Source organism: Anabrus simplex, chromosome 3, assembly GCF_040414725.1.
Source record: "Anabrus simplex isolate iqAnaSimp1 chromosome 3, ASM4041472v1, whole genome shotgun sequence".
NCBI classification, from domain to species: domain Eukaryota; kingdom Metazoa; phylum Arthropoda; class Insecta; order Orthoptera; family Tettigoniidae; genus Anabrus; species Anabrus simplex.
Window position 1 is genome coordinate 158,414,812 of NC_090267.1, and position 26,938 is coordinate 158,441,749.

The 26,938-nt window shown below is 39.5% G+C and overlaps 1 protein-coding gene across 2 annotated transcripts in view; it reads left to right on the plus strand.

Moving 5' to 3' along the window:
- Positions 1-26,938, plus strand: part of LOC136867135 (lysosomal Pro-X carboxypeptidase) — a 143,591-nt gene that overhangs the window by 54,148 nt on the left and 62,505 nt on the right. The window contains exons 2-3 of one of the 2 annotated variants that reach the window (XM_068227033.1): positions 13,750-13,890; positions 19,115-19,216. In XM_068227033.1, the coding sequence (XP_068083134.1) occupies positions 13,750-13,890; positions 19,115-19,216 (243 nt within the window). The remainder of the gene's footprint in view (positions 1-13,749; positions 13,891-19,114; positions 19,217-26,938) is intronic. The other variant, XM_068227034.1, reaches the window with a different exon arrangement.

Here is a 26,938-nt window from a genome sequence, read left to right on the forward strand (position 1 = left end):
AAAAGTAAGAAATGAAATTACTAATTTTAATGTTTTAAATAAAAATTCTATCTTTTCTCTATCCACCCATTCATGCCCGCACCTTCTTTCACCTCTGCGTTCCACAGAGTCTCCGGAATAATAATAATAATAATAATAATAATAATAATAATAATAATAATAATAATAATAATAATAATAATAATAATTGTACGTTCAAGCAACCACTTGTAAGATTCTCGGAGACGCCGAGGTGCCGAAATTTGGTCTCTCAGGAGTGCGTTTACGTGTTAACCGTAATAAATCAGAATAGAAGTTGCCAAGTTGAAGTCAGAAGGAAAGCGCAATGCCACCTGAGCTACTCAGCCTAAATAGCTAGTTAATCATGAACGTATTGTGCGGCTAAATGATTAGCATGCTGGCCTTTCCCCCAAGAGGTCCGGGGTTTGATTCCCGGCCTGGTCAAGGATTTTAACATTTCATTAATTCCTCTGACTCGGGGGCTGGATATTTGTGCCGTCTATAACATTAGAATACATCTTAAGTAGGGTCCTATCCACACAGACTCACAGGTCGCCTATAGGGCGTCAACTCTACCTTCACCAGACCACACGCCAATAATAATAATGATGATGATGATGATTGTACCGGATGTACACCAACTCCGTACGTTTAAATTAAGCGCATTTTAAAAGGCAATTTGTGATACGAACAGGGAAACCTCTAGTGGAAGAAGTTTGAACGTTTATCGTAGATGTCTCTACTGTCAATTTATGTGCTCCCTCTGGTGATAGGATGAACAATTAAATGTCAAGAGTATTTTAGTATTCTTTTGTTGTGTAAGCTGAAATGTTTGTAGATTGTTCTAAGGTTACTAGCACTTCTATCTCTTCCCGCCTGCTTAATATTGTAACAAATAGGAAATCGTGTACATTTTAATCAACCAATCAAAACGGTAGGTGTGTCGAGGGCTTCGACCCAGAGAATTCTGGAACCTTCCTCTCCGCTATAAAAGTAGGGACCTTTTGGGCCATGTTGTCTTTCGATCGCTCCAGTCAAAAGGTTGAGTGTTCATAGAGGAGGCAGGGGGGCTTTGCCTCGTCCATTTCCGGAAGGCCAACCAGTTCAAGGTAGTGGCACACACCTTTTAATCATGTCTCAGGAAGCTAACTCGAGCGGAAGGTTTCAAAATCATATTTTAATGTAATCATTACATGTAACTTTTCAGCAAGTCTAAAGACGCTATTATTAATTTTCTATTTAAATGTAAATTAGGCTGTTGAGCGGATAAGACAGTGCGTACTGTTTGTTTTTTGTAAAAGTTAGATTGTGCCTGGGAGAGGCTTGAATCTTGTAAATTTTGGAGAGTAGTCTCCCAGATAGAAACTGTGTGGAGCAAAGACACTCATGTAGTAAATTTTGGAGTTCAGTCTCCTTGAGGATTTATTGAAGGGAGTGGTGGAGCTCTTGTCAAATTTGTAACTTGGAAACTTCAAGCTCAATTTGTTAAATCGTTGTCTGGTTTTTCTAGGCTTTTCTAATATTGTTTCTCCATCTCACGAGCTAACTTTTATCCTATTGTTATTTGTTATTGTTAAACAAAGTTTAAAATCTGGAAAGAAACAAAAAACCATGGAAGGAAATAATATTTCGAATTTTAGTGTTTTAAATTTAAATTTGATCTTTTCTCTATCCACCCATCCATGCCCGCACCTTCTTACACCTCTGTGCTCCACGTAAATTCCGTAACAAGGGGTAGCAGACCATGGTTGAATGGGTCTGGATGAAGCCCCTTTTGACGGCTGTTCATAGAATTCGAAACCAAACTCTGAAAAAAGCCTTTGTTTTTGGAATTTTCCTAATTTTGTCACTCTTCCTTCACTATGCCCCGTCCTAGGAAAGTCCTTGCACCGTGGTATCTGCGCTAGGAGGAATTAATTTACGAACTTTTAATTAGAAATGTCCAGTCTGGTGGCACGGTTGCTACAGACACCGATCTCTGAGAGATCTTTGCACATGGTAATGAGGGTGTTTAGGGGTTGTAGTAAGGATGTAAAGGAGAGGGCATATAAGTCTCTGGTAAGACCCCAACTAGAGTATGGTTCCAGTGTATGGGACCCTCACCAGGATTACCTGATTCAAGAATTGGAAAAATCCAAATAAAAGCAGCTCGATTTGTTCTGGGTGATTTCCGACAAAAGAGTAGCGTTACAAAAATGTTGCAAAGTTTGGGTTGGGAAGAATTGAGAGAAAGAAGAGCTGCTCGACTAAGTGGTATGTTCCGAGCTGTCAGCGGAGAGATTGCGTGGAATGACATTAGTAGACGAATAAGTTTGAATGGCGTTTATAAAAATAGAAAAGATCACAATATGAAGATAAAGTTGGAATTCAAGAGGACAAACTGGGCCAAATATTCATTTATAGGAAGGGGAGTTAGGGATTGGAATAACTTACCAAGGGAGACGTTCAATAAATTTCCAATTTCTTTGAAATCATTTAGGAAAAGGCTAGGAAAGCAACAGATAGGGAATCTGCCACCTGGGCGACTGCCCTAAATGCAGATCAGTATTGATTGATTTGATTTGAAATTCAAAGAAACGTTATAGCTTCCCGTCTGTATTCCGGTATATGAGGAACAGGAAATTAATGATGCTCTGTCCACCATCACCGACAATACTACTGAGCTAGCCTCGGTTTTATGAAGTAGGAACCTTCTAGAAAAAAGCTAAAGCGTGTTCAAGCTAGATTGTTCCATTTTTACAATAGGGCTAGGAACCTATTGTCTCTGAAACTGAAGGACGAACATGCTAGTGAAGTTAACACGCTAGATTGAACACCTTTCAATTGTTGTCAGGAGCCGCTAGTGCTAAAAGCGACTATCTTCCACCAGTGAACTTAACAGCCGAAGATAATCCTAATAAATCTGCTGAGGGTAGCAAATCTGTTGTCCTACAACAACTTTCACCTTTCTTCATCAGTAACGCAGCTTTCGAATCCCCTCAACATCCAGCACCATTTCCGGTAACATCTCCAGGATTCAGTAGCTTGCCGCACCCTTTAGCCATTTTGCTTAAGGGCACCTCAAAATTTTCTATAAATTCGACTAACGATGTGATCACCTTTCTAAGGTTTCTGGTGGAATTTCACGATCATGCTTGCTGGACGAGAATTTAGCTGACTTCATTCAAGATATTGTGCCCTACAATGCCCTGGTTGCTATCAAGCAAATGCTGAGAACCAACCAGGTTGGTTGATGGGGCGAAAGTTCCTTTTGGGGATCATTGTAAGTATCGAGGTGTTAATATAAGGAAAGATCTTCATTGGGGTAATCACATAAATGGGATTGTAAATAAAGGGTACAGATCTCTGTACATTGTTATGAGGGTGTTTAGGGGTTGTAGTAAGGATGAAAAGGAGAGGGCATATAAGTATCTGGTAAGACCCCAACTAGAGTATGGTTCCAGTGTATGGGACCCTCACCAGGATTACCTGATTCAAGAACTGGAAAAAATCCAAATAAAAGCACCTCGATTCGTTCCGGGTAATTTCCGACAAAAAAGTAGCGTTACAAAAATGTTGCAAAGTTTGGGCTGGGAAGAATTTGGAGAAAGAAGAAGAGCTGCTCGATTAAGTGGTATGTTCCGAGCTGTCAGCGGAGAGATGGCATGGAATGACATTAGTAGACGAATAAGTTTCAGTGGCGTTTATAAAAGTAGGAAAGATCACAATATGAAGATAAAGTTGGAATTCAAGAGGACAAACTGGGGCAAATATTCATTTATAGGAAGGGGAGTTAGGGTTTGGAATAACTTACCAAGGGAGATGTTCAATAAATTTTCATTTTTTAAATCATTTAGGAAAAGACTAGGAAAACAACAGATAGGGAATCTGCCACCTGGGCGACTGCCCTAAATGCAGATCAGTATTGTTTGATTTGATCCACAGGTACATAATAGTGGATAAACTTACTCAGCAAATGAGTAACCTTGGCACACTGCGTACCTGAATCGTAAATTCTCTTCTGCAGCACAGCATAGCTCAATCAGAATAAGGGTAAGTGGGTAAAATGGGTCAGCGAAACAATAACAAAAAATGAAGAGGAATTGTTCGATCAGGTTATAAACTAACACGAGCTAAAATAAGAAATGCGTGAGTTGCAAATTTCGGATTTAGATAACAAATATTTATTACAAAATGAGAGCTTTGATGACTCATATATAATTTTTTGCTAGTTGCTTTACGTCGCACCGACACAGATAGGTCTTATGGCGACGATGGGACAGGGAAGGCCTGGGAGTGGGAAGGAAGCGGCCGTGGCCTTAATTAAGGTACAGCCCCAGCATTTGCCTGGTGTGAAAATGGGAAACCACGGAAAACCATCTTCAGGGCTGCCGACAGCGGGGTTCGAACCTACTATCTCCCGAATACTGGATACTGGCCGCACTTAAGCGACTGCACTCATATATAAAATTATAAACAAAATTTTATACAAGTGATCTTTTTTAGTTAATAATGACATTAAAATTTGAGATCTTCGGTCGTCGTCTGAGATAATGATGGGAAAACCTTGCATCTCCAACCTTCGATTCAGCGGCAATCGGGTTACCAGCTTATTCATTCGTCACAGACAAATGCCAACCTCAACAGAAATGAAACAGAGTAATAAATCAACGGAAAGTTAACTCGCATATACAAATGATACTAAAATATATCCCTACTTATATTATGCTGCAGGACTTGAGGTTAACACACGCACTTAATACGGGTACTAAACATGCAACACAAAATACATGATATCAAAGACTCGAACTCAAGATTCCACGGAAAGACATGCAACATCTCTAATTACAACACAATTGGAAAACAATTCATTAACAATGCGCAGAATTAATCTCTAAATGCATGGACTAACGGTACAGGCAATCGTGTATATATTTCACATTTTAAAAACTGTAAGAAACAGGTCAAAGTCCTTTTGGTAGACAGAGACTTCATTGTTCCGACCAGACGTTTAGAGAGAGTTCCCCTCGGAGAGTGACGTCAGAAACCTTCCCCTTGCGACCTAAGAAGCTTGCCCGTATAGTCGAGCGCCATCATGACCTGCCGATGATTTACGAGCGGATGACAGTTGGTAAACACGCAACTACGAGACTCTCATGCACAACGTCCCAGCCCTAGTAAAGTTCCTTAATTACCATGCCCTCTTATTAACACAACTCACGTGTAAGTACCACCCGTATTCTTATTCCATACAGTGCGAATCACAGCACTCTAATTTATTCATAATTTGAGCTCATTTAGAGCTTTGTCCCTTTTACGTTTCCGTGCCTTTATTTGCACACACAAATATAATTTCACAGCTATGCTTGCGTCCATCGCGCAATTCAGGGCTCTTATCTATCATTTCTGGGCTTATCAAACACATGTCTCTCGTCTCTTATTTATTTATGCGTGAATTCATGGCAAGCTCGACTTCGTGCAAGATCCCAGATGCATTAAAGGAAATATTGAAGATCTTATAGCATTACGTCTGACAACAGAACCAGATATATCTAAACAATCCTCATGCATTTCTAACTAGGCCCTTTGACTCTTGGTCTGCCTATAAAAAATCAGACTGCTCAAGTCTTTTAGTGGATGAAATAATGACAACCCTTTCTTCATTGACTGAAGACCTTATATACAACAAATTACTACACAAATGAAACCAAAAATCGAGAGATTATAACATGCAAAATTAAACTATCCCTCCTCCAACGTATGAAGAAGTCAGAGATGTAATTAAATTACTCAAGAACAATAAAGCTTCTGGAGAAGACGGGATAGTAGCAGAAATGCTAAAACATGCCGGAGAACACACCTTCAGGAGCATACATAAAGTAATTCTGGACATATGGACTAGTGAGAGGCTCCCAGATGATTGGACGTCAGCCATTATCCATCCAATCCACAAGAAGGGAAGCAAAACAGATCCCAGTAACTACAGAGGAATATCACTCCTTGCTGTTACCTATAAGATATTTTCCAAGATTCTGGAACGCCATGTCACAAGACAGTTGGATAAAGAGTTAGGAGAATATCAAGCAGGGTTCAGAGCATCGAGGTCCTGTACCGAGCAGATACAAAATCTGAAGACCATCCTTCAATACAGCAAATCAAGAGCTCGACAATGGGTAGCTATATTTGTCGACTTCCAGAAAGCATACGACTCAGTAGATAGAATTACTCTTTACAATACATTAAGAGAACTAGGACTTAATGACAAGATCAACAGGCTGGTGCAAGCAACCTTGCACAATACCACAGCCAGAGTAAAGTTTAGAGGACAACTCTCGGAGAGTTTCGCCATTAAAACAGGGGTGAGACAAGGAGATGGCATCTCATGTATATTATTTAACTGCGTTCTGGAAAAGATAATTAGAGAGTGGATGAGATTCCTTCCAGAGAACACTGGATTACGGATGGGGATTAAAGCAGACAACCTGAGGATACCATGCCTAGCCTTTGCAGACGATCTGACTTTATTGGCAAATGACATACAGGAGGCTACTACTCAGCTCCAAACACTGCACTCAATAGCGGCTAAAACGGGTCTTTTGATCAACATAGGAAAGACCGAGTTTGTTACTAACATCAAAGATGCCCCTGGAAAGATGAGAGTCAGTGATAATATCTACATCAAGAGAGTCAAAAGTGTAAAGTACCTTGGGGAATGGTTCTCAGAGGACCTCAGCGAAACAATGGCTCTTGAACACAGGAGACTCAAACTAGATAAGGCTTACCATGCCTGTAGAAAGCTGTATGCTTCAAAAAATCTGTCGATGAATGTCAAACTAAGACACTACAATGCAGTAATCAGACCGTCAGTCCTCTATGCAGCAGAGTGTCTATATTTAACTAAGAAGACCCCACTAAGAGCCCTCGAGGTACAAGAAAGAAAGTTCCTGAGACGGATAGTGGGACCAAGAATTTTACCAGATGGAAGCCGATGGTATCAACCAAATCGTGAGCTATATAAACACCAAGAAAATCTCATAGATGCCATCAGAAGAAGGCGACTGGCTTTTTACGGACACCTATCCAGAATGGACTCAAATAGATTATCTCATAGGATCTTCAAGGCTGCTAACAAGGGCAAAGCTACTGGGTTCGTGTGGATGAAGCAAGTGGAGAAGGACCTTTCGGAACTCCACATAAATCAAAACGACATAGCTGATCGGAGTAACTATCATACAACTCTTAAAACTAAATCCTTTGTAACATCCCTCACAGAAGTTACCCACAGACCAAAAGACGAGACCAGGAAATGGTCTGAGGAACGTAAGATTGAATTTAGCCGGAAAATGAAGGACTACTGGGCCATCAGGAAAGCTCGAGGTACCAACAAGAAAACAGCTGCCAAACCAGCCGCTAAGAACACCAATTGTGGCAAACAACGACGATGACTTCAAGAAACAGCTAAAACACAAGCACCGTGGTCCATAGATGGCCCTAACGAATTAAAAAAAAAACTATCCTAATCGTGCGCGTCCTGAGCATAATCTATATACAAGTGCCCGAGGACACACTTACTATTTAAATATTAGCCTGAAGACGTTACGTTACATCTTTAAGTTATTGAAACTACCCTATCTCTGCTCCATGCTGTTAGGATTTGCCTAACCTGCATCTGTAAATACACCTGAGCAGTTCTCCTGGCGTACATGAGATTTAGCAACCCATGCTAATGCTGTCGATGGAAGGCAGCAGTGCAGGGTTCTGAATTGGTGCGACCACTAGGACTTGCGTTGTTCAGCTCGAAACTCGTACTGTTGAGTTGATCGCCGCCTCCTGGTTTTTTACGATGCCTTGACTGGAGGTGATGCACGCTGCCAACGGTCTCTCGATCGTCGCCTATCTGCGATGACGGATGTCCCCGTGGTTTGGCTCGTACCAGCGCTTCCAGCGTGATGAACGAGTAGTATCAGGTGAATTCTGGATGTTAGAGGACTGTGAGGAGAAGCCATATTATTTCGTATCCTTATTTTGATGCCTAGGTTCCCCTCTTGCCTTCTGAGTCATTCCCTTTAGCTATCTTGACTCTCCTGTAAGTTTCTATTTGTAAAACAGTACACACGATTCTCCCGTACTACTGAAACTTACAATTGACAGAAATTAATCTGAAATAATTGAAGCAGTACTGCCTTTTCGAGCATACACTAACTTGTAACACTAAATGAGAACACGTTAGCATCAGACTGCAACGTATAACTCCGCGCAGAGTAATTAATGGCAAAGAAAATTTTCTAAAGAAAACAGTTAAATCAATTTACTGTTTAAAGTTCCTATTTACATCTCATAAGATTGTTACTTACATGTCATTAGGACAATGCAGTCTCTCTAACTGCGACACATGGAGATAAAGGCTGTCTTCTGGTCGATGAGCTGCCGTCACACACGTACACCTTACAGTCAGCGATGCGCACAGAGAATGCATCTCGCGTCGGCCACGCATGCTGTATTTATGAAAGAGCGTTTACCCACGCCCGCGAGGTTCCTGCTGTGTGGTCCACTTGAAATGCGCGCTCACGGAAAAGGAATTTCTCTCACGGTGGTAGAGGTACTTATACATTAATTCGTAGAGATTATTAATACCTTCATGTGGCATATCGAAGTGTGCAGAAAATTATGCTCATTCCAGCTATTATTTCCGAATCTCGCTATTCCTTGTGTGGGCAGAGATACCCAACGAGTTTCCTTTCCCTCCAAGCTGCATTCTCCTGCGGTCTCGCATGAAGATGCTGGCATCAGACGCTATGAGTAAGTGTTTCGCGTGGGTTCACAAAAATTTATTGTTCCTGCTGGGAATTCCACCTTGCTACTGACGCTATGATCTCTTAAAAAGCGCGCAACGTTGCGTGCAATTGCACCAAAATATAAAATCTGATGTTATTCCTATGTGGTCTCATCTGCATATATGAATTATCTACAGGTCATCTCTATATGACTATGAACGGAACGGTTCAATGTAAAGTTTTATACAAGGGTGTTCACCCTTCATTACTCAGAAGATCAGTTTGTGCAGACCATTGTCGAAGGGATTTCCCCATCATAAGAGATCTTATTTGTGTTTTGCTTCTCGATATAAAACATTTTCGGCACTCGAGGCTATGGCAATGTCTGCGCAGACACCTTGCGTGTAGTTAGGGAGCCTCCTCCGTCATCTAGTAGTTCTCGGCCACCACCTCGCCGAACCTTCTCCCCACGCAAATCTAGCCAGCCCGGCTGAGTTACCAACTCAAACCTCTCAAGGCTCAACCCAGGTCAAGTCGGGCACCGATCTCTCTGAGGAAGAAAGACCCTCTAATTTATCTTTTGAAGGCCCAAGGAGATGTCTTAAAATCGCCTCCGAGACCCCAGGATTTGTGCCCTTTTTCAAAATTGAGATAAATAACGAATTAGTCACGGCTCTATTAGTCTCCGGAAGTGTTAGCTCTATTATTTCTGAGGAGTGGTATTCTAAATTGAAAGATTGTTGTAAATTTCCTGATTATTGTATCTCTCCTGTCAAATGTATTTCGGCGAATTCTTCACCGTTAGAAATTTTAGGGTTTATCCATGCTAAAGTTCGGATTTCTAAGTTTAATCGAAATACTTTCAACCTATTAGGTCGTGTTACGTACATTTAGTACTTGTTGAAGGGTATGTTAAGTACAGAACAAAATTGGCCAACCGAATACGAGTGGGATCCGTACCCACAACCTCCCGATTTCGCGTCGGTTGCTCTACCAATTGAGCTATGGTGGACTAGGCCATCTTTGTTCTGTTCGAAGGGATCTAAGCTGCAGGTCTGGCGCTACTGCCATCACACTGTAGAGTGCATTTAAGTCGCCCTTTGAGGGCCAAATCAATGAATATTGACTACCGTCTCAAGGGCAGTGTCCTGGAGCGTGAGACAACTGGGGAGAATGACCAGTACCTCGCCCAGGCGGCCGCACCTGCTATGCTGAACAGGGGCCTTGTGAGGGGATGGGAAGATTCGAAAGGATAGACAAGGAAGAGGGAAGGAAGCGGCCATGGCCTTAAGTTAGGTACCATCCCGTTATTTGCCTGGAGGAGAAGTGGGGAAACCATGGAAAACCACTTCCAGGATGGCTGAGGTGGGAATCGAACCCGCCTCTACGCAGTTGACCTCCCGAGGCTGAGTGGACCGCGTCCCAGCCGTCGTACCACTTTCCAAATTTCGTGGCAGAGCCAGGAATCAAACCCGTGCCTCCGGGGGTGGCAGCTAATCACACTAACCACTACACCACAGAAGTGGCTACCCTTAGTGTTACTGACCTAATTGAATATAAGATGGTTTCACGCCTGTCATTGATTACAGGGCGTTAAACCGTAAGGTCGTATTGAAATCAGTTTCCCTTCCTGATCTTCATTCATATTTCTCTTGGTTTCGTAAGGCTAAGTTCTTCACCATCCTAGATCCTAATCAAATGTATAATCAGATTCCTCTGGCGGAAGAATCAAAACATCTGACTGCTTTCGCTACTGATTGGAACTTGTACAAATACAACAATTTGTCTGAAACAATCTAATTTTCGCAGACACCCACACAGACAAGTCGCTGCATGTGGACCGGCCTTTACAGCTGGGAGGTAATCTGAAAATGTGAGTCACGAAATTAGTGATATAAAAAATGTGTGATGCGATGTTACCTAGCAACCATACAGGCTGTGATGTGAAGTACTGATGGATGGCCATGACAGAGAGACATATATAGAAGGCTATGTACCTATCTTTGTGAAATAAGGCAAATAAATTAATTGTTACTAATTTGATTTTCATTTAATGGAAGATATATATATGATCATTTGATTTTTCCCAAAGGAAAATTTGACAGTTTTTAACTGATACCTTCACCCTTTTGCTTTTGTCCTTCAAACAACAATCAGCAAATTATTATACTAGCAAATGTACCCGTGCTCCACTGCAGTATTATATCTTGTATACGGAGTTCTACGTAAGTTACTGCACACACAGTGGGTAAGATTATATTAAATTGCATGTCTCATAGCGCTATCAGAGAAACAAAATGGGAAAGACCCCATACATTGTTTCAGATGTAAGGTGCCCCACGAAAATCTTCTCCACGCATGTCCACGACTTTTCTTCTGTCTTGACTTCTATGATCAGGGTGGGGAAATTAAGATGATAATGGGAGGCCACATTACCTACTGCCATTCACAATCAAGTTTGGGAGTTAACAATAATGGCAGGCTCACTTACCAGCTGCCATTCACAATAGAGATGCATATTTTTCATTACAATGACAGGCCCCCTTTCCTAACAATAGTCCCACTCAAGTTGGAGAGATTTGATTGTAACCGAGACATGCTGCGCTGTCCAAAATGCAAAGAATCGAGATAAGACAATAAGGCGTAGGATCATATCCGAAGATCTCCAAATGGAGCAGCGATTGTGTAATCTGCTTTATGAAATGACTTATGGTTTAGAAAGCAGCTACCACAAAATGAAGGTCTGAACCGTCATGGAAATTGCCTCCATTTTAAATATTTTCCGGGACCTAAAAGTAATACATTTGAACAGACTAGAATATTCCCTCAAAGGAAAGAGTGTGCAGTGACAAAGTGAAATAATGTACATAACAAAGAGACATAACGTATAAGGGATATTTTGCATGTAGTCCACAGATTTTACAGAAAATCAATAGTATGAGAGAAAATGGAAGAAAACTGTTGTGGATTCCCTATAAACTCCCATTCTACTCAGTGATTTTTAAATCATGTGCGTATCTAAACCTTTCCCTGGATCAGTATACTCTTTATATGAGGTTTGGTCAAGATCTATCCAGCCGTTCTGTCATGATGGTGGAAAACGGACAAAGAGATGCATAAGCTAAAAACCACTGATACGTTCTTGAGTTGACCTAAATCGGATAAATATCTGAAAAGTTGGCAAAACAAATTAAATTACAGACAGCGGACCCCCTGGAACTTAATTTATATAGAATACTCTGCTTTAGGCCGGCTTGTGTGTCGATAGGAAAGCTATGTTAACTCTGGATGTCTTACTGTTAAGTATCAGGCAGCAGAAATGTTTGCAGATACAAACAAGGATAAGAATCACCTAAGATGAACTCGATCGAGGAAATGGATTAATGTGAGGTGTAGGAAGAAGGCTAGGCTGACTGCTGCAGGAGACAAATTCATGAGTAACAAGGGTATGAGAAGATAGATAAATTCATTAACCACCAACAGGCTATTCCCAATTACAAATGGTATACTATACCTATAATCTATTTCCTACAACTAATTTATTATTTACATATAATTACATATTATTTAAATATAATCTCAAACTATAATGTTATTTGAAGTAATTCCACATACTACATATCAGTTGACTATGTTTGTAAGTATAGGAGATATTATAAGTAGAATTTTGTAAACAATATAATTTTTTTTTTTTTTTTTTTTTTTTTTTTTGCTATTGGCTTTACGTCGCACCGACACAGATAGGTCTTATGGCGACGATGGGACAGGAAAGGGCTAGGAGTCGGATGGAAGCGGCCGTGGCCTTAATTAAGGTACAGCCCCAGCATTTGCCTTGTGTGAAAATGGGAAACCACGGAAAACCATCTTCAGGGCTGCCGACAGTGGGATTCGAACCTACTATCTCCCGAATACTGGATACTGGCCGCAATTAAGCGACTGCAGCTACCGAGCTCGGTTATAAATTTATTAAGGATAAGCTGTTTGTTTAATAGAAAAAAATTGTTAGCATAAATTTTATACTATTGTATTCATAGAAAATGTTCTTCTCTTATTAATTTAAAATTTGATGCTTGACAATAATGTATTTTAGTGTACCATTTGCCACCGAGGTAGACACCTCATTTGCAAAAAAAGAGATTTTGATTTGATTTGATTTGATTTGATTTGAAAATTAACGTCTTACATAGGGATCTATTATTTTGCCATATGTAATACTGCCCAATTGTCTTTATATCAGAACAGAAGCAATCCACAGAAAGGCTGTGTTGTCACAAAGGACAAAACTCTAGACCTTGGCATCTCCAAAAACCATAAAAGTAGTTAGTAGAACATAAAAGCAATAACATTATTGTTACATCCTTTGTAAAATATGCACGACACCCCACTGTTCCTGCTTGCTTGCTTGCTTCAATTCTCATAACTGGACGGCCAGTACACTGCCACCAATGGTGTCCAGTTCATGTGCAGTGGGTCACATGTTGTGCGATGTCTTGGTTGAAGATGAATTATGTTGTATGGTGTACTAGCATTCTTCCCATGGAACAAGACTGATTGGGAGCAACAACGTATTTTGACAAGCACGTGTTTTTAGATTTTTTTATGTGGATGGCCCTTACACCATGCTAACCCCATCAGACAGTGTATTACTTGGCTTCCACAACTGCGTTCACTACTTCAGGTAACTCCAGTAAGCCTGAGTGAACCCTGCTCAAACTCCTCAGAGCAGGAGTTAATCCTTGGTCTAGTTAGGAAATACTCAGGTAAGAGGTAGGAATATTACTTCTATATCACAAATCCAAGCCTAAATCCAAATCTTTGAACCAAGTAGATTTCTACACGCTGTTGTAGATACAGTAATAAACAGACCAAATGTTTTGGACATGAAAGAATACAGAGTTGATGCCCATGATATCCTTAGCCTCAAATAAAGGAACAATAGCTCTCAATAGTCCCATTCATATTTCTATTTCATACCAAACTCTGTTCATCTTTGCAGGTGGATCATTTCAGTTTTGCTGTCAATGATACCTTTGAGATACGATACTTGGTCAACGCAGATCATTGGCGTGAAGATGGAGGACCCATATTCTTCTACACAGGGAATGAGGGTGACATTACAATGTTTGCTGAAAATACGGTGAGCCTGCTTTAATGTTTCTACTTTTGCATGGCTATTATGTTTACATTCTTCTTATTTGTCGTTTAGACCTACTGAGGACCACGGGGCTCATATTTACTCTTTGGTAAAGTTGTTGCTTTCTTCTTCCAGTACTCCTTCATTTGCTGACTATGAGCCAGCTTTCTCTCCTCTGTCCACTTAGTTCCTGTAGCCTTCTTACTTGTAAGGGACATTGAGAATTCTCTGTATCGGATTGCTTGACGGAACAGTAGTCGGTCGTGAGTTTGTCCCAGTGGGATATCTAATCGTTCCATATCCGACTTAACTGACATGATCCATTTGTTCTTAGAAGCCTTGCCTCTTCCTATTACTGTGAATATCCTGTTGGTGAGTCTTTCGGAGCCCAGACGGACCAAGTGTCCATAAATGGTCAGGCGCCTTTTACTTATAGGCATGACAATGTCCTCCTGGTGTTCATACACTTCATCATTATGGCAGATGCTGTAAATGCCTCCTTCCTCTCTGATTGGTCCTAATATCCTCCTCAGGATCTTCCTCTCTTTTAACTCCAGCTTTCTGAGTGGGCCCTTCCTGGCCATTACAAGGCATTCAGTAGCATACAGAACAGATGGTTTGATGACCGAGTTGTAGTGTCTGAGTTTGAGTTTCTTGGAGAGGTACGTAGATTAATAGATACTACAACAGGAGTGATAAGTCCTTTCAAACTTGGTACATCTGGAATCTATGGCTAGGTTCTCACTTTGATTCGCAGAGATCCATTCTCCCCAGTACTTAACTGTAGGTACTTTTCGTATGGTAGGGTCTGTGAGAGGAATTGTAGAAGGGGCCTCCTTGATATTGGTCATAAATTCAGTCTTCTGGATGCTGATCTTCAGACCAGTCTTAACCGCTACACTATAAAGACTCTGTAAGTTGTAGGTAGCCTCCTCGATATTGTTTGCCAGTAGAATGAGGTCATCAGCAAAGGCTAGGCATGGGACAATGAGGTTGTCCCTCTTGTACCCAAGCTTCAGTCCAGCTCCCGGTGGTAGCATCGTTCTCCATTACCTAATGACTTTTCCAGGACACAGTTGAAGAGAAAGCAGGAGAGACCATCATCCTGTCTAACTCCTGTTCTGATTGGAAAGCTTTCGGATAGTTCACCTCTGAACCTGACCTTGGATATCGTGTTCCTCAGAGTGGCTTGAGCTCATCGTAGGATCTTCCCATTCAGACAAAGTTCCCATAGTATGGAGAAAAGAGAGTGTCTGTCTGGATTTTGTAATTGAGAACTGTCTTAAGATTATGTACCTGTTCTGAACAAGATCTTGTTTTAAGATTATGTATCTGTTCTGAACAAGATCTAGTCTTATGGAAACCAGCTTGGTATTCACCTAATTGTGAGTCTAGCTGTGTGGTGACTCTATTGAGCAGTGCTACAGAGAGAATCTTGTAGGTAATTTGTAACAAGGAAATACCTCTATAATTCTTGAGGTCTGTCTTACTTCCCTTCTTGTGGAAGGGATAAATCACAGCAAATGTCCATCCTTCGGGTAGGGACTCTGTTGTCCATATGTCCTTTATGATTTGATAGATGCTCTGCAAAGACTGGTCATCTGCATGTTTCCACATCTCGGGAACTATGCCGTCTTCACCTGAAGCCTTGTTGTTCGCGAGACCACCAATGATGTCCATTATTTTTTCTGTCATAGGTGGTGGTTGAGAATCAGGGTTCCTGTGTGAAGGCTCATGGAAAATACGCTTTTCTTTAGGTTCCTCTACATTTAGTAGCTCCTGGAAATAATCTGCAAGAGTTTTGGTGCAGTCTTTATTGTTCAGTTGAAGTTTTCCATCTTGCCCGAGGAGGATGAGGGTAGGAGATGTGCACAGGGTTGTTTGCTTCTTAAGTCCTTTGTACAGGTCTCTTGAGTTGTTTGTCTGAAAATTATTTTCAACCTGTTGCATTAGGCTCATGAGGTAATTTTGCTTGGCTCTGCGGATGGTGTTAGTTGTTTGTTGTTAGATGGTGTTATGTTTACATTAATATACTCTCAAGTTCTCTGTTGGCTTTTAAGTACATACTGCAAACTCATTGAAGGGTATAAGAAAGGGCTGGGGGTTTTTTTTGTTGTTTTTACTGAATGTCATAATCAAAACTTCAAGTTAGATAAGGATCTGAATGAAGGAGTGATAATGATGTAGTGTGTATTGAGTCTTCAGCCTGAAGGCTGGTTGGATCCTCAATAAACTTCACCATCAGCTGTCATAAACAGCCTACGTGTCACTGACTTAGTATACTAGAAAAGTGAGAAGTGAGGTAGTTCCTGGATGCTTTCTTTCTTGAGTTAGAAAGTGCAATTACTTATCAGCATGCCAAGTCCATTGACATTTTCACACAATTCCTCACAGGGATGGCTGCATAAAGAATGGCCATATACTAGCATTACTATCAAGTGAGTTGGCTGTGCAGTTGTGAGCTTGCATTTGGGAGATAGTGGGTTCGAACCCCACTGTCGGCAGCCCTGAAGATGGTTTTATGTGGTTTTCCATTTTCACACCAGGCAAATACTGGGGCTGTACCTTAATCAAGGCCACAGCCACTTCTTTCCCTTTCCTATCCCATCATCACCATAAGACCTATCTGTGTTGGTGCAACATAAAGCCAATTGTAACTAGCGTTACTCATACTTAACTCACTTTCATATTGTCAGAACCAAGGATGAGACTGCTACAGGTCAATAAAGTAACACATTTGTTCTAGCTCATACCACACCATCTCACTACAAATGTATCTGGGCTTTATTGATAAAACAAATTATTAATATAATAATTCATATGTCCTCATGTTGCCCAATACACTGTACGTGGAAACATTGACACAAATTTTTGCATGTTTTGAGGTGTTCTAGGTTTAGTGCATACTTATAGTTTTGTTCTTCCCATTTACATGTTTGTTGTTTGAGTGGTGTGGTTTATTCTGTATCAATTCCTATGCTAAAAGAAAGTAAAGGAAGAAGTAATCACCAAAAAATGTTACAATTACACAGTCTCCAATTTCTCTTGTATGAGTAGTGAAATAGACAACATTTGACAAGCCATTATTACAACAGTTACTTTCTTTCCTTCTCAAAATATCTCTTACCCTTGTTGGATCTCTTCCTAGATGCACAAGTAGCTGTCCATTATTTTGTAAATATCTCACAAAAAATGGGTTTATAATTCTCATCGCTTTCAGAGAGAGTTCTATCCACCTTCCCATGGGATCCTAAAAACTATTGCTCTAGGTGCAGTAAAAGAAAGGAGTGGTGGGGGTAGGGTAATATGTTTTAAGGTTTAATGTGCTTACTGTCCAAATGTTTTCATCTAAGCTATCTTTATACAGCTGAAGAAGACCACTAAGTGGTCGGAACATGTTCTGTGTGTGCTAATGTAGTTTTAATTTTGCCCAAGGCAAAAAAATGAAGTACTGATTAGGTGGTTTTTAAATTAATTTGTTGATTAACTATCAACCATGTGTTACTCATCGTATATACTTGCTCACTTCATACTTCTGACTTAATGATATAGATAAGAGAGTGCGGGTATTCCTCACTCCCGTTTACTTCTACTTCCTTGTAAGAAGAGACTGCAGGACTGCTGTTATAGGAGCAATATAGTTTTATTTTTATTGGTAGATGTGCTAAAATGTAATGCCATCTTTCAAGTTTATTTTCCTTTTGCTGGTTGGAATCAAACCTGTGACCATGGATCGGACACCACCACTGATCTCCCGAGGAAGCTAATTAACCAGTGAATGATGGGTACACAACTGTAAATAATAATAATAATAATAATAATAATAATAATAATAATAATAATAATAATAATAATAATAATAATAATAATAACAACTGGAAGGTGATTGGGTATTTAAATGAGACTATGGAGTGGGTACCGTATGTGGGAAACTGGAAGTGAGATTTCTAGATCCTAATAAGTGGGTAGGAGATAGGGATCTGCGCTCAGATGGCCTTCATTTAAATTGCAGTGGTGCATATAAGTTACGAAATTTGTTTAGAAGGGTTATAGGGAGGTACATTCAGGGAAACAGGGTGGTCTAGGGAGTGGAGATAAGGCAACAGGGAAATAGAAGTCAAGTAGGGATGACATAAAAATGTTAGTGCTGAACTGTAGAAGTATTGTAAAGAAAGGAATAGAATTAAGTATCTTAATAGATATATACTTACCAGATATTATAATAGGAGTTGAATCATGGCTGAGAAATGATATAATGGATGCAGAAATTTTCTCACAGAACTGGAGTGTGTATCATAGAGATAGGATAGGAATGGTAGGAGGGGGAGTATTCATTCTGGTGAAAGAAGAATATGTAAGCTACGAGAAAGTTAAAGATGGCAAACATCAAATTCTAGGTGCAAGGCTCATCTCTAAAGATAAGGTAACTTAATGTCTTTGGAGTGTACAGACTGGGAAAAGGTAGCCCTGAAGCTGGTTCAGAATTATTTGATAAGATAATCGGCTATGTGGGAAACGATAAGGAAAGGAAAGCGATTGTAGCAGGTGATCTCAATTTACCAAATGTCAATTCGGAAGGTAGTAATGTGAACGACAGGAAGCATGGCCAACAAATGGCAAATAAGTTAATATGGGAAAGGCATCTGATTCAGAAAGTGATGGAACCAACTAGAGAGAAGAATATCCTGGATGTGGTGCAGGTAAAACCAGATGAGCTCTATAGAGAAATCGAAGTAATAGATGGTATTAGTGATCACAAAGCTGTTTTTGAGGTAGTTAAAATAAATGTGAAGGAAAGGAAGATATTAAAGTTACGACTATTAGCCAGTACTATATGGCTGATAAAACAGGCATGAGGGAGTTTTCTTTAAAAGTACCTATGATCAGTGGAAAACGGTAAATAAAAATGTAAACAGACTCTGGGATGGGTTTAAAGCAATTGTTGAGGAATGTGAAAATAGGATTGTACCTTTAAAGGTGGCAAGGAATGGTAAAGATCTACTATATTATAACAGAGAAGTAGAGAGACTAAAAAGGAGGTGCAGGTGGGAATGAAATAGAGCTGGAAATGGCTGTGGAAGTAAGGAGAAATTGAAGGAATTTACTAGGAAATTGAATCTAGCAAAGAAGTCAGCTAAGGATAACATGATGGCAAGCATAATTGGTGGTCATACAAATTTTAGTGAATAATTCTTGATTGTATTGACAAAGTGTGTATGTGTTCCAGGGTTTTATGTGGGAAATTGCAGAGAAGTTTAAAGCTCTGATCATATTTGCTGAACATCGCTACTATGGAGAGTCCTTGCCATATGGTAACAATTCATATACAGTAAGTATTAATTGTTCATGACTGAATAAGACTAACACCTTACGCCACTCATTGAATTTATACTTATGGGTAATCAACCTTCTGGTTATTCCTCAATGATCTGTCTCAGTTTGAGCCTTTTTTATCTTCAGTAGTATTTTAAAAATCCCTTCACAAGTACATTTAAAGATAGATATTCTTATATTTCATAATGTGCAATATTCATCTCTACATAGCAAGTGCCAGTAATCATGTGGTTAGTGAGCTATCTTCTTGCACTTGAGATTACGGGTTTGAAAAGTGTAAAGTTAATGGAATTTTGTACATGAGGAAAATCTATAGCACATTATGTCCTTCATGCTGTTATGTAAAAGACTCTTGTGAATATGAGGTGTTAATCTGGTTAAATTATATCAGCATTTTAATTAATCTACATAGTTTTGATTTTGCTAATATAAATATTGACACAATACAGTGGTGAACCTGTTGCTGGGAATGAAATGTAAAAATTGACATGGAAGTCACCTAGGTGCAGTTGACTCAGGAGTGTGAGGAATTATTGATGGTTTGAGCCCAGCTGAGGGACGTGAAAATGAACACATAATAATATAAACATTAAGGCAGTTCATTATAGGAAGAGGCAGCAATAGAAAAGGAGACAAGCATAGAAACAAATCTTCATAAACTTTGTTCCTTTTTGTGCAGACAGTTCTTATAGTGACAATGGGAGTGGACATGGCTAGGACTGGAAAGAAAGCAACCAAGGTACAGTCCCAGAATTTACCTGGTGTAAAAATGAGAAACCATGGGGTAAAACATAATTGGACTGCCAACAGTGGGGTTTGAACCAATCATCTCCCGAATAGCTATGTGACCCAAACTGCAAAACTATATAGCAAACTTGCTCAGTCTCTTCATCATAAATTGCCATCTTCAAATACTGTAGATGGACTCTCTCCTCTATCAGTATAAGCTCAATCTCTATTTCTTCTCAGTCCCCCAATAAGCTTGTTCCTGCTTCATGTGGGAAGTGTAGGATGAGAAGAAAGCTTGATAAAGACAGGAAAAGGTAAGAAACATGAATTAAAGATAAATACAAGTGGCAAGAGATTAGGAATACAGGACAAATACAAGAAAAGGATTGCATATGGCTCTTAGTGCCAGGATTGTCAGAGGACATGTACGGCTCACTTGGTGCAGATCTGTCTATTTATATCTGCAGATCTTGGTGTGGTGGTGATGATGATGATAAGGGGGAGGGGAATGAAACCCAGTGTCAGCACATAGCATGCTCCTGTCAAATAACACCAAGAGGTCTGCTCATTCCTATCTGATGGACAACTTGCAATCAACAGCGTCATATGCCCTCACTTCATATGAACACTGCAGAGAGGTGTGGTCCCGCAGGATTTCTTTTATTTGCCAGTAAATCTACCGAAGCTTGTGAATAATCAGTACAGTGCTAAAGTGAGGGAGACTTCTTATGTGAATGTTATGAGCATTGACAGACAACAGGACCATTTGCTTAGGCCTGCCATTCCTTTCCTTTGGAGGGCCATAAATCTTTCACTAAGAAGCAGCCTGTCCTTGTCAGCTGGGAGAAGACTTTCACTTTGTCCCCAGACATACGTACGTAATTCTCCTTTCAATTCTCTCGCCTTCCTCCAGGCAAATAATCATTCCTGGCTGACTTCAAATATCTTTTATCACTGTTTCGATCATATTCACCCTTGTTTATTTCATCACTATGATTATTATTTTTTAATAATTATATATTATTTTTTTCACTCTGTCATCCTAAACACTTTTACGCATATCGTTTCACCCTTCACTTTACACACGTGTATCTCATACCCATGTTATATATGCATTAACATAACTCTAAATCGACAGGTAATTTAATTAGTATTCACTCGCATAACTATGTAAATCATGATTGCACCTCGAGCCATTATCTCTTTCTTCCATGTGTCAGCATCCTTAAGATTTAAAAGGGGATAGCTGGACACATGCATTATGTCGTAAAGCATTGAAAATATACGTTTGGAAATTTATGAAGATCCATCTCAATTTATCAAACTTGGAATGAATTATGAAGTCTGCTGAAGTATCAATTCTACCCTTAAAAATACTTCACTCAAGCACAAACACTGTGGGGCCTTACATACTAATTCATGCAAAAGAAATCCCCAGAATAAATTTGTGACTTTCCATAATCACAGAGGAAACCCATAGAATCAAACTAATAAACAAACTTTACCCCATTGAAACATGCGTATTGCATCACCTATACATTATCAAATTATATGCTAGAACTTTATATGTTTTACACAGTTATATTTTATGCAACCCTTATGATCTTCATGCCTAGAAATATGACGGATTGTACTTATCATTGCTGCATGTAGCCGCACCATCATCTGAGGGTACACCTATGGGTTTAAGCCTCCATCACTGACGCCTTGTTAGCTGAGAGTCCTAGGTTCATCCTCTTCAGGGTCACGTCCATGATGTCTTGATCTGCAATCGCCTATGGTCGGAAGTTCAGGATGATCCCTGAATTAAATATTGCAGGCACAATGGCGCATTCTGGTCAAGTATAATTCAACACTGCAGGCACAATGGTGTGCTCTGGTAGAGTAGACTCCAGGGTTCAACAAGCACTTACATTCAAATGGGCGAATGGGGAAACTGGTTATTGCGGTTGCAGTCCTTGGAGATCACTATTCGATTCTCTTTTTATTGTAACATGACACGATAACTGACTTCTATTATTCATATATGAACATCACTCGTTCAATTACACATCACTTCATGGTTAATCTAACACTTCTCCTGGGTAGCATGACATTTCCGATTACAGCACATGCCTTAATTACGGCAAAATAAATATTGTAGAATGTAGTCAATAACTCACTAGTGCCTTGGCAATCATTGGAATTCTCACCCATTCTTTGAATATTATTCGTGTGAGCCAATACTAACTTTACTAGTCTGCATCACTTAATGGATATTGGGATTAGAAACACCTATATTCACACACCAAAATTTATCCTTTCATACATGAAATATCTGATCATGTTAAATGTGTATCGGTCTGACTTGGAACAGACCTCTTGTCTAATACACTTATTTAAACACTAAATAACATAGAGTATTAATTGAGCAACACTGATTCACAATGAATGACGAAGCCTCATCAATGAATGAGTGAAGAATGGAATACTCAGGTCTAGTCTGCATTCGCTTCATAGTAAATCCAGATTGCCGGCTGGAGAGAGCGTAAACTCCACCCAGAGGTGATAAATCGCTCCATTAGCAATGATCCTTTAGAGTCGCATGAATATTCACTTTGTAGATCTTGAATTCTTCTTTTCACTGATCTAATTTCATGTCAATCGCATCGCTGAATCTCTAGTAATCTTACAAGCTTCCTCATGGGAATTTGCGCGTGAGCCAGTATAAGACAGGGACTCCCTTCTTTCCATCACAATATGAGCGCCCGATGTCTGGTTCCCATAATGGACATCAGTCTAATGTGCGTCATTATCACTACGTCATTAAGTATGGGTATGGGAAAATGACTGAAGGAGAGAAACTACTTGAGTTTTGTAAGGGGAATGATTCTTGGCAAAACATAGTTTCAGAAGAAAACAGCAGGAAAATGACAAGATAATGCTAGGCTGACAAAAGCATAAAATCAGTAATTGATTACTTTCTAAACTTGTGAAAGTTTAGATTTTATAATTCCACCTTTACAATACTGTAATTGTCTTTATTACAAAGACTGCATTAAATTACACTCGTGAAGAATGTTTCGTCCTCTTATAGGACATCTTCAGTCACAAATACAATACATAACATTAAAAATAAGGCAAGGACACATTAAAATAAGTAAACGCAAAGTCTTTGTATACTGTGACGCGGCGTGATAGCGTCTTGTCAATCTTCAATGTTAAAATGGTGCGGTGTGAACATGATATGAAGCATGAAGTCCAATTAAAATCACATGTAAAAACTGTTGTTCAAAACAACTTGTCAATTATAAAACTCCGTTAGTGGCTATGCAAATAAAATTATGTGCATATTGTACATAAAACAGTGTTCTGGTGATGCCACATTGTAATAGATTTCTTGATTAGGAGGTGGAGTTATACTGATGCAAGTTGAACCTGATTGGGTGTTGACAATAGGGGCCTAAAAAAAAAAAAATATATATATATATATATATATATATATATATATATATAAATGAACTGAAGAATAAAATGCCGTTAAAATGTGATCTAAGTGCCCATCCTGCCACTCACCTCTTTCCCCGTCCTACATCGACCACTCCACCTCAAGTGCTAAGGCTAACTGAGTGACGTCCTCGAAGGTCGTTGATGACTGACTGTGAGGGGAGGTTGAGAGGAGTTTGACGTAAGGGGAGGGGCGTGAGGTGACGTATTACTCATGCGCCTTCGTGAAAAGAATTTATTGATTAACTCCTCGAAAAGTATATTGATATCCTCCGATATCTCATTAAGATTTATAACATGCAATGATTACTTTCTGGTGGAAAGGACAAATCACAGACAGTTGATGGAGATCATAGAGTTGTGATAGCAAACATGAGAGTGGAGAAATGGAAAAATTAAAGGAGATAAGAGATAGTAATATAAAAGTGTGGAATTAAAAGATAATAATATACAGGAATCATTTCTGGAGAGACTGAAACAACAAATTCCAGTTACTGAAGTAGGAAATGTGGAAGATGAATGTTCCAATTTCAAAAAGGCATTTGTAAGTGGGGCAGAATGTGCCTGTGGTAGATCATCAACAAAAGTGAAAGAAAAGGAAACAGCATGGTGGAATGAGAAGGTGAAAAAAGCAGTGAAAGAAGAGAAGAAAGCTTGCAAGAATGGAATAAAGATAAAAAAGAAGAAAGTAAAAGGAAGTATCTTGATAATAAAAGGAAAAGTAAGAAACTGGTAAGAAAACAAAAGTTGGGAAGGATTTACACACAAGATGGAAATGGATGGAGCTAGCAGTAAAAGAATGCTGTATGAAATAATAGGAAAGAAAGACTTTATACAAAGCTGATGAAAGAATAAGGTGGAGTTTAACACAGCCAGAAGAAATAAATAAAGAAAGATGGAAGGAGTATTTTGATAAGCTGCCAAATGTGAGAATTGTACAGTGTAATGACTCAACAGTAGAAGTGGAATTAAAAGTCTGTAAAATGAAACCATGAAGGCACCAGGAATGGTTGAAATAACTGTGGAAATGATAAAGGCTGCTCGACCTGTTGTACTACAATGGGTGCACAGATTGTGAAAGTGCCTATGGAAACAGAAACTTGTGCCAGAAGCAGACTGGGGAAGGTAATAATAATACCAGTTTATATTAAGGGGGCGGGGGAGATGTATATGATAGCTATAGAGGAATCACACTCTTATCGCAAGTAGCTAAAATACTGGAAAGGATATTAGAGAGGAGAATGAGATAGAAGGAGATTTGCAAGATGAACATGGTGGCTTTGGAAGTGGAATATCTACTAAAATGGACCTAATTAATTAATGGAAAAGAATGGGAAATATGGAAAGGATCTGGTCATGACATTCATAAATCTAACAAAGGTATACGATATTGTTCCCAGGGAGAAAGTTTGGAAAACTATGGTCAAAAAGAGACTGGGTATACAAACTGTAGAAATGGTGCAAGCAATGCTGAATAACTCAGCAGCATACAGACTCCAGTTGGAAAGATTGAATGGTTTAGAAATGAAGCTGGGCTAAGACAGGTGAGTATGCTGTCACCATCTTTCTAATGGTTATAAACAAAATTGTAAAGGAGACAAAGGAAGCATATGGGAGTAGGGAGATGAAGTTATTTCTATTTTCAGATGATATTGTGGTTCGAAGAATGAACAGAGATATTCTAGGATCAACTTGCTAACTTTATCTTGGAAGGCAAGTGCTTCTACCACCAGCTTGGCTAGAGGGAAATTTAATCAGGGTGTTGTGGAGCTAATACAGTTTAATCCTCGGTGCCAAGATTTAAGCTAGTGCACAGACCAAATTCTTAGATTTGTTTTCAAGCAAACAATGCTGAACAGGACCATAACAAGGTGGATTCAGGATGCCTTAGGAATAAATTTCAGTACAGTCATAAAGAAGCGAGGATGATTTCTGGTATGGACAGTTAGGGGCATAAAACTATTACAAAAAACTAAAACTGTTATGGAGTAACAATGACAATGCAAGTTTATTAATTTTTTACTTTCAAAAGAGGCACCTGAGCCAAGGCTCATAATGTTTGGAGAACAATTAATTACATTTGGCAACAGAGATGGGATTTGAGAACATCAGCTTCTAGGACTAAACAAGAATAGACTGTAAAATTAATTATAATATTAAGGTATCATAGTGATAGAAACCAAATATGAACAGCAGTGATATAGCATACTAAATCAGTACTCTATAGGCTTGACATTTTTACTTGTAAATGCATTTAGATGAAGCTGTACATGTAGATTGGCTTAAATTATGAAGCTATGAATAGCAATTTGAAGAGGATAGGTTACCAAAAAAATTACCTGTAGATACTTCCCTAAAAATCCCAAAAATATGGAGAAAATCCAGTGTGATCGCATTTCTAAAACCTGGAAAGGAACCTTCGGGTCCCAAAAATTTCAGACCAATCTCCTTACTCTGCCACCTGTACAAAATAATGGAAAGAATGCTGCTCAATCGCTTAATGGGAGTAGTAGACAAAGTCCTAAGCCCTCATCAATGTGGCTTCCACCCAGGAAAGAGTTGCACAGCACAGTTTTTACATCTAGCCCAGTACATTGAGGACGGGTTTGAAATGAGGAAGATCACTGGTGTGGCTTCTGTGGATCTCTCAGTCAACTACAGTACAGTAAATCACAGGATACTATTACACAAACTTTATAGAACGATTACAGACATAAAGGTAACCAAGATGATAGCTACTCTCCTGGAAAATCATTGCTTTTTTGTTGAATTCCAAGGACGCCAAAGCAGATGGAGAAATCAAAGGAATGGACTACCTCAAGGCAGTGTACTGGCTCCTATTCTTTTCAACATCTACACTAATGACCAGCCATTACCAGAAAATACTAAAAGCTTTATCTGTGCCGATGACCTTGCACTTGCTACTCAAACTGATACCTTTGATGAAGCAGAAATCTCTTTAACTGCTGCATTAGAAGAGACAAACCAACTCAAACCAAATCCAGCTAAGACTCAAATCTGTACGTTCCATCTGAGGCATGCACAGGTCTCTCGAAAACTGAAAGTACTCTGGAAAGGGAACTTAATGGAACACTGCTTTACACCAAAGTACCTGGGAGTTATGCTGGATCGCACATTAACATATAGGCAACATTGCCAAAACTTAAAACAAAAGCTAGCTGCTAGAAACAACATTCTATGAAAATTATCAGGAACAAGTTGGGGAGCACAACCACAAACAAATAGAACATCAGCTCTAGCTCTATGCTACTCTGCAGGAGAATATGCCTCCCCGGTTTGGTACAGGTCAGCTCATACGAAGCAGGTCGACATCGCTCTACACGATAGCTGCAAGATCATTACTGGATGTTTGAAACCTACACCCATTGAGAAGGTCCAACTTTTAGCTGGTATTGCTCCTGGTGAGATTCGTAGGGAGGTAGCAGCTAACAAAGAAAGGCTCCAATCATCTTCTTCAGAAACACACCCCCTCTATGGATAC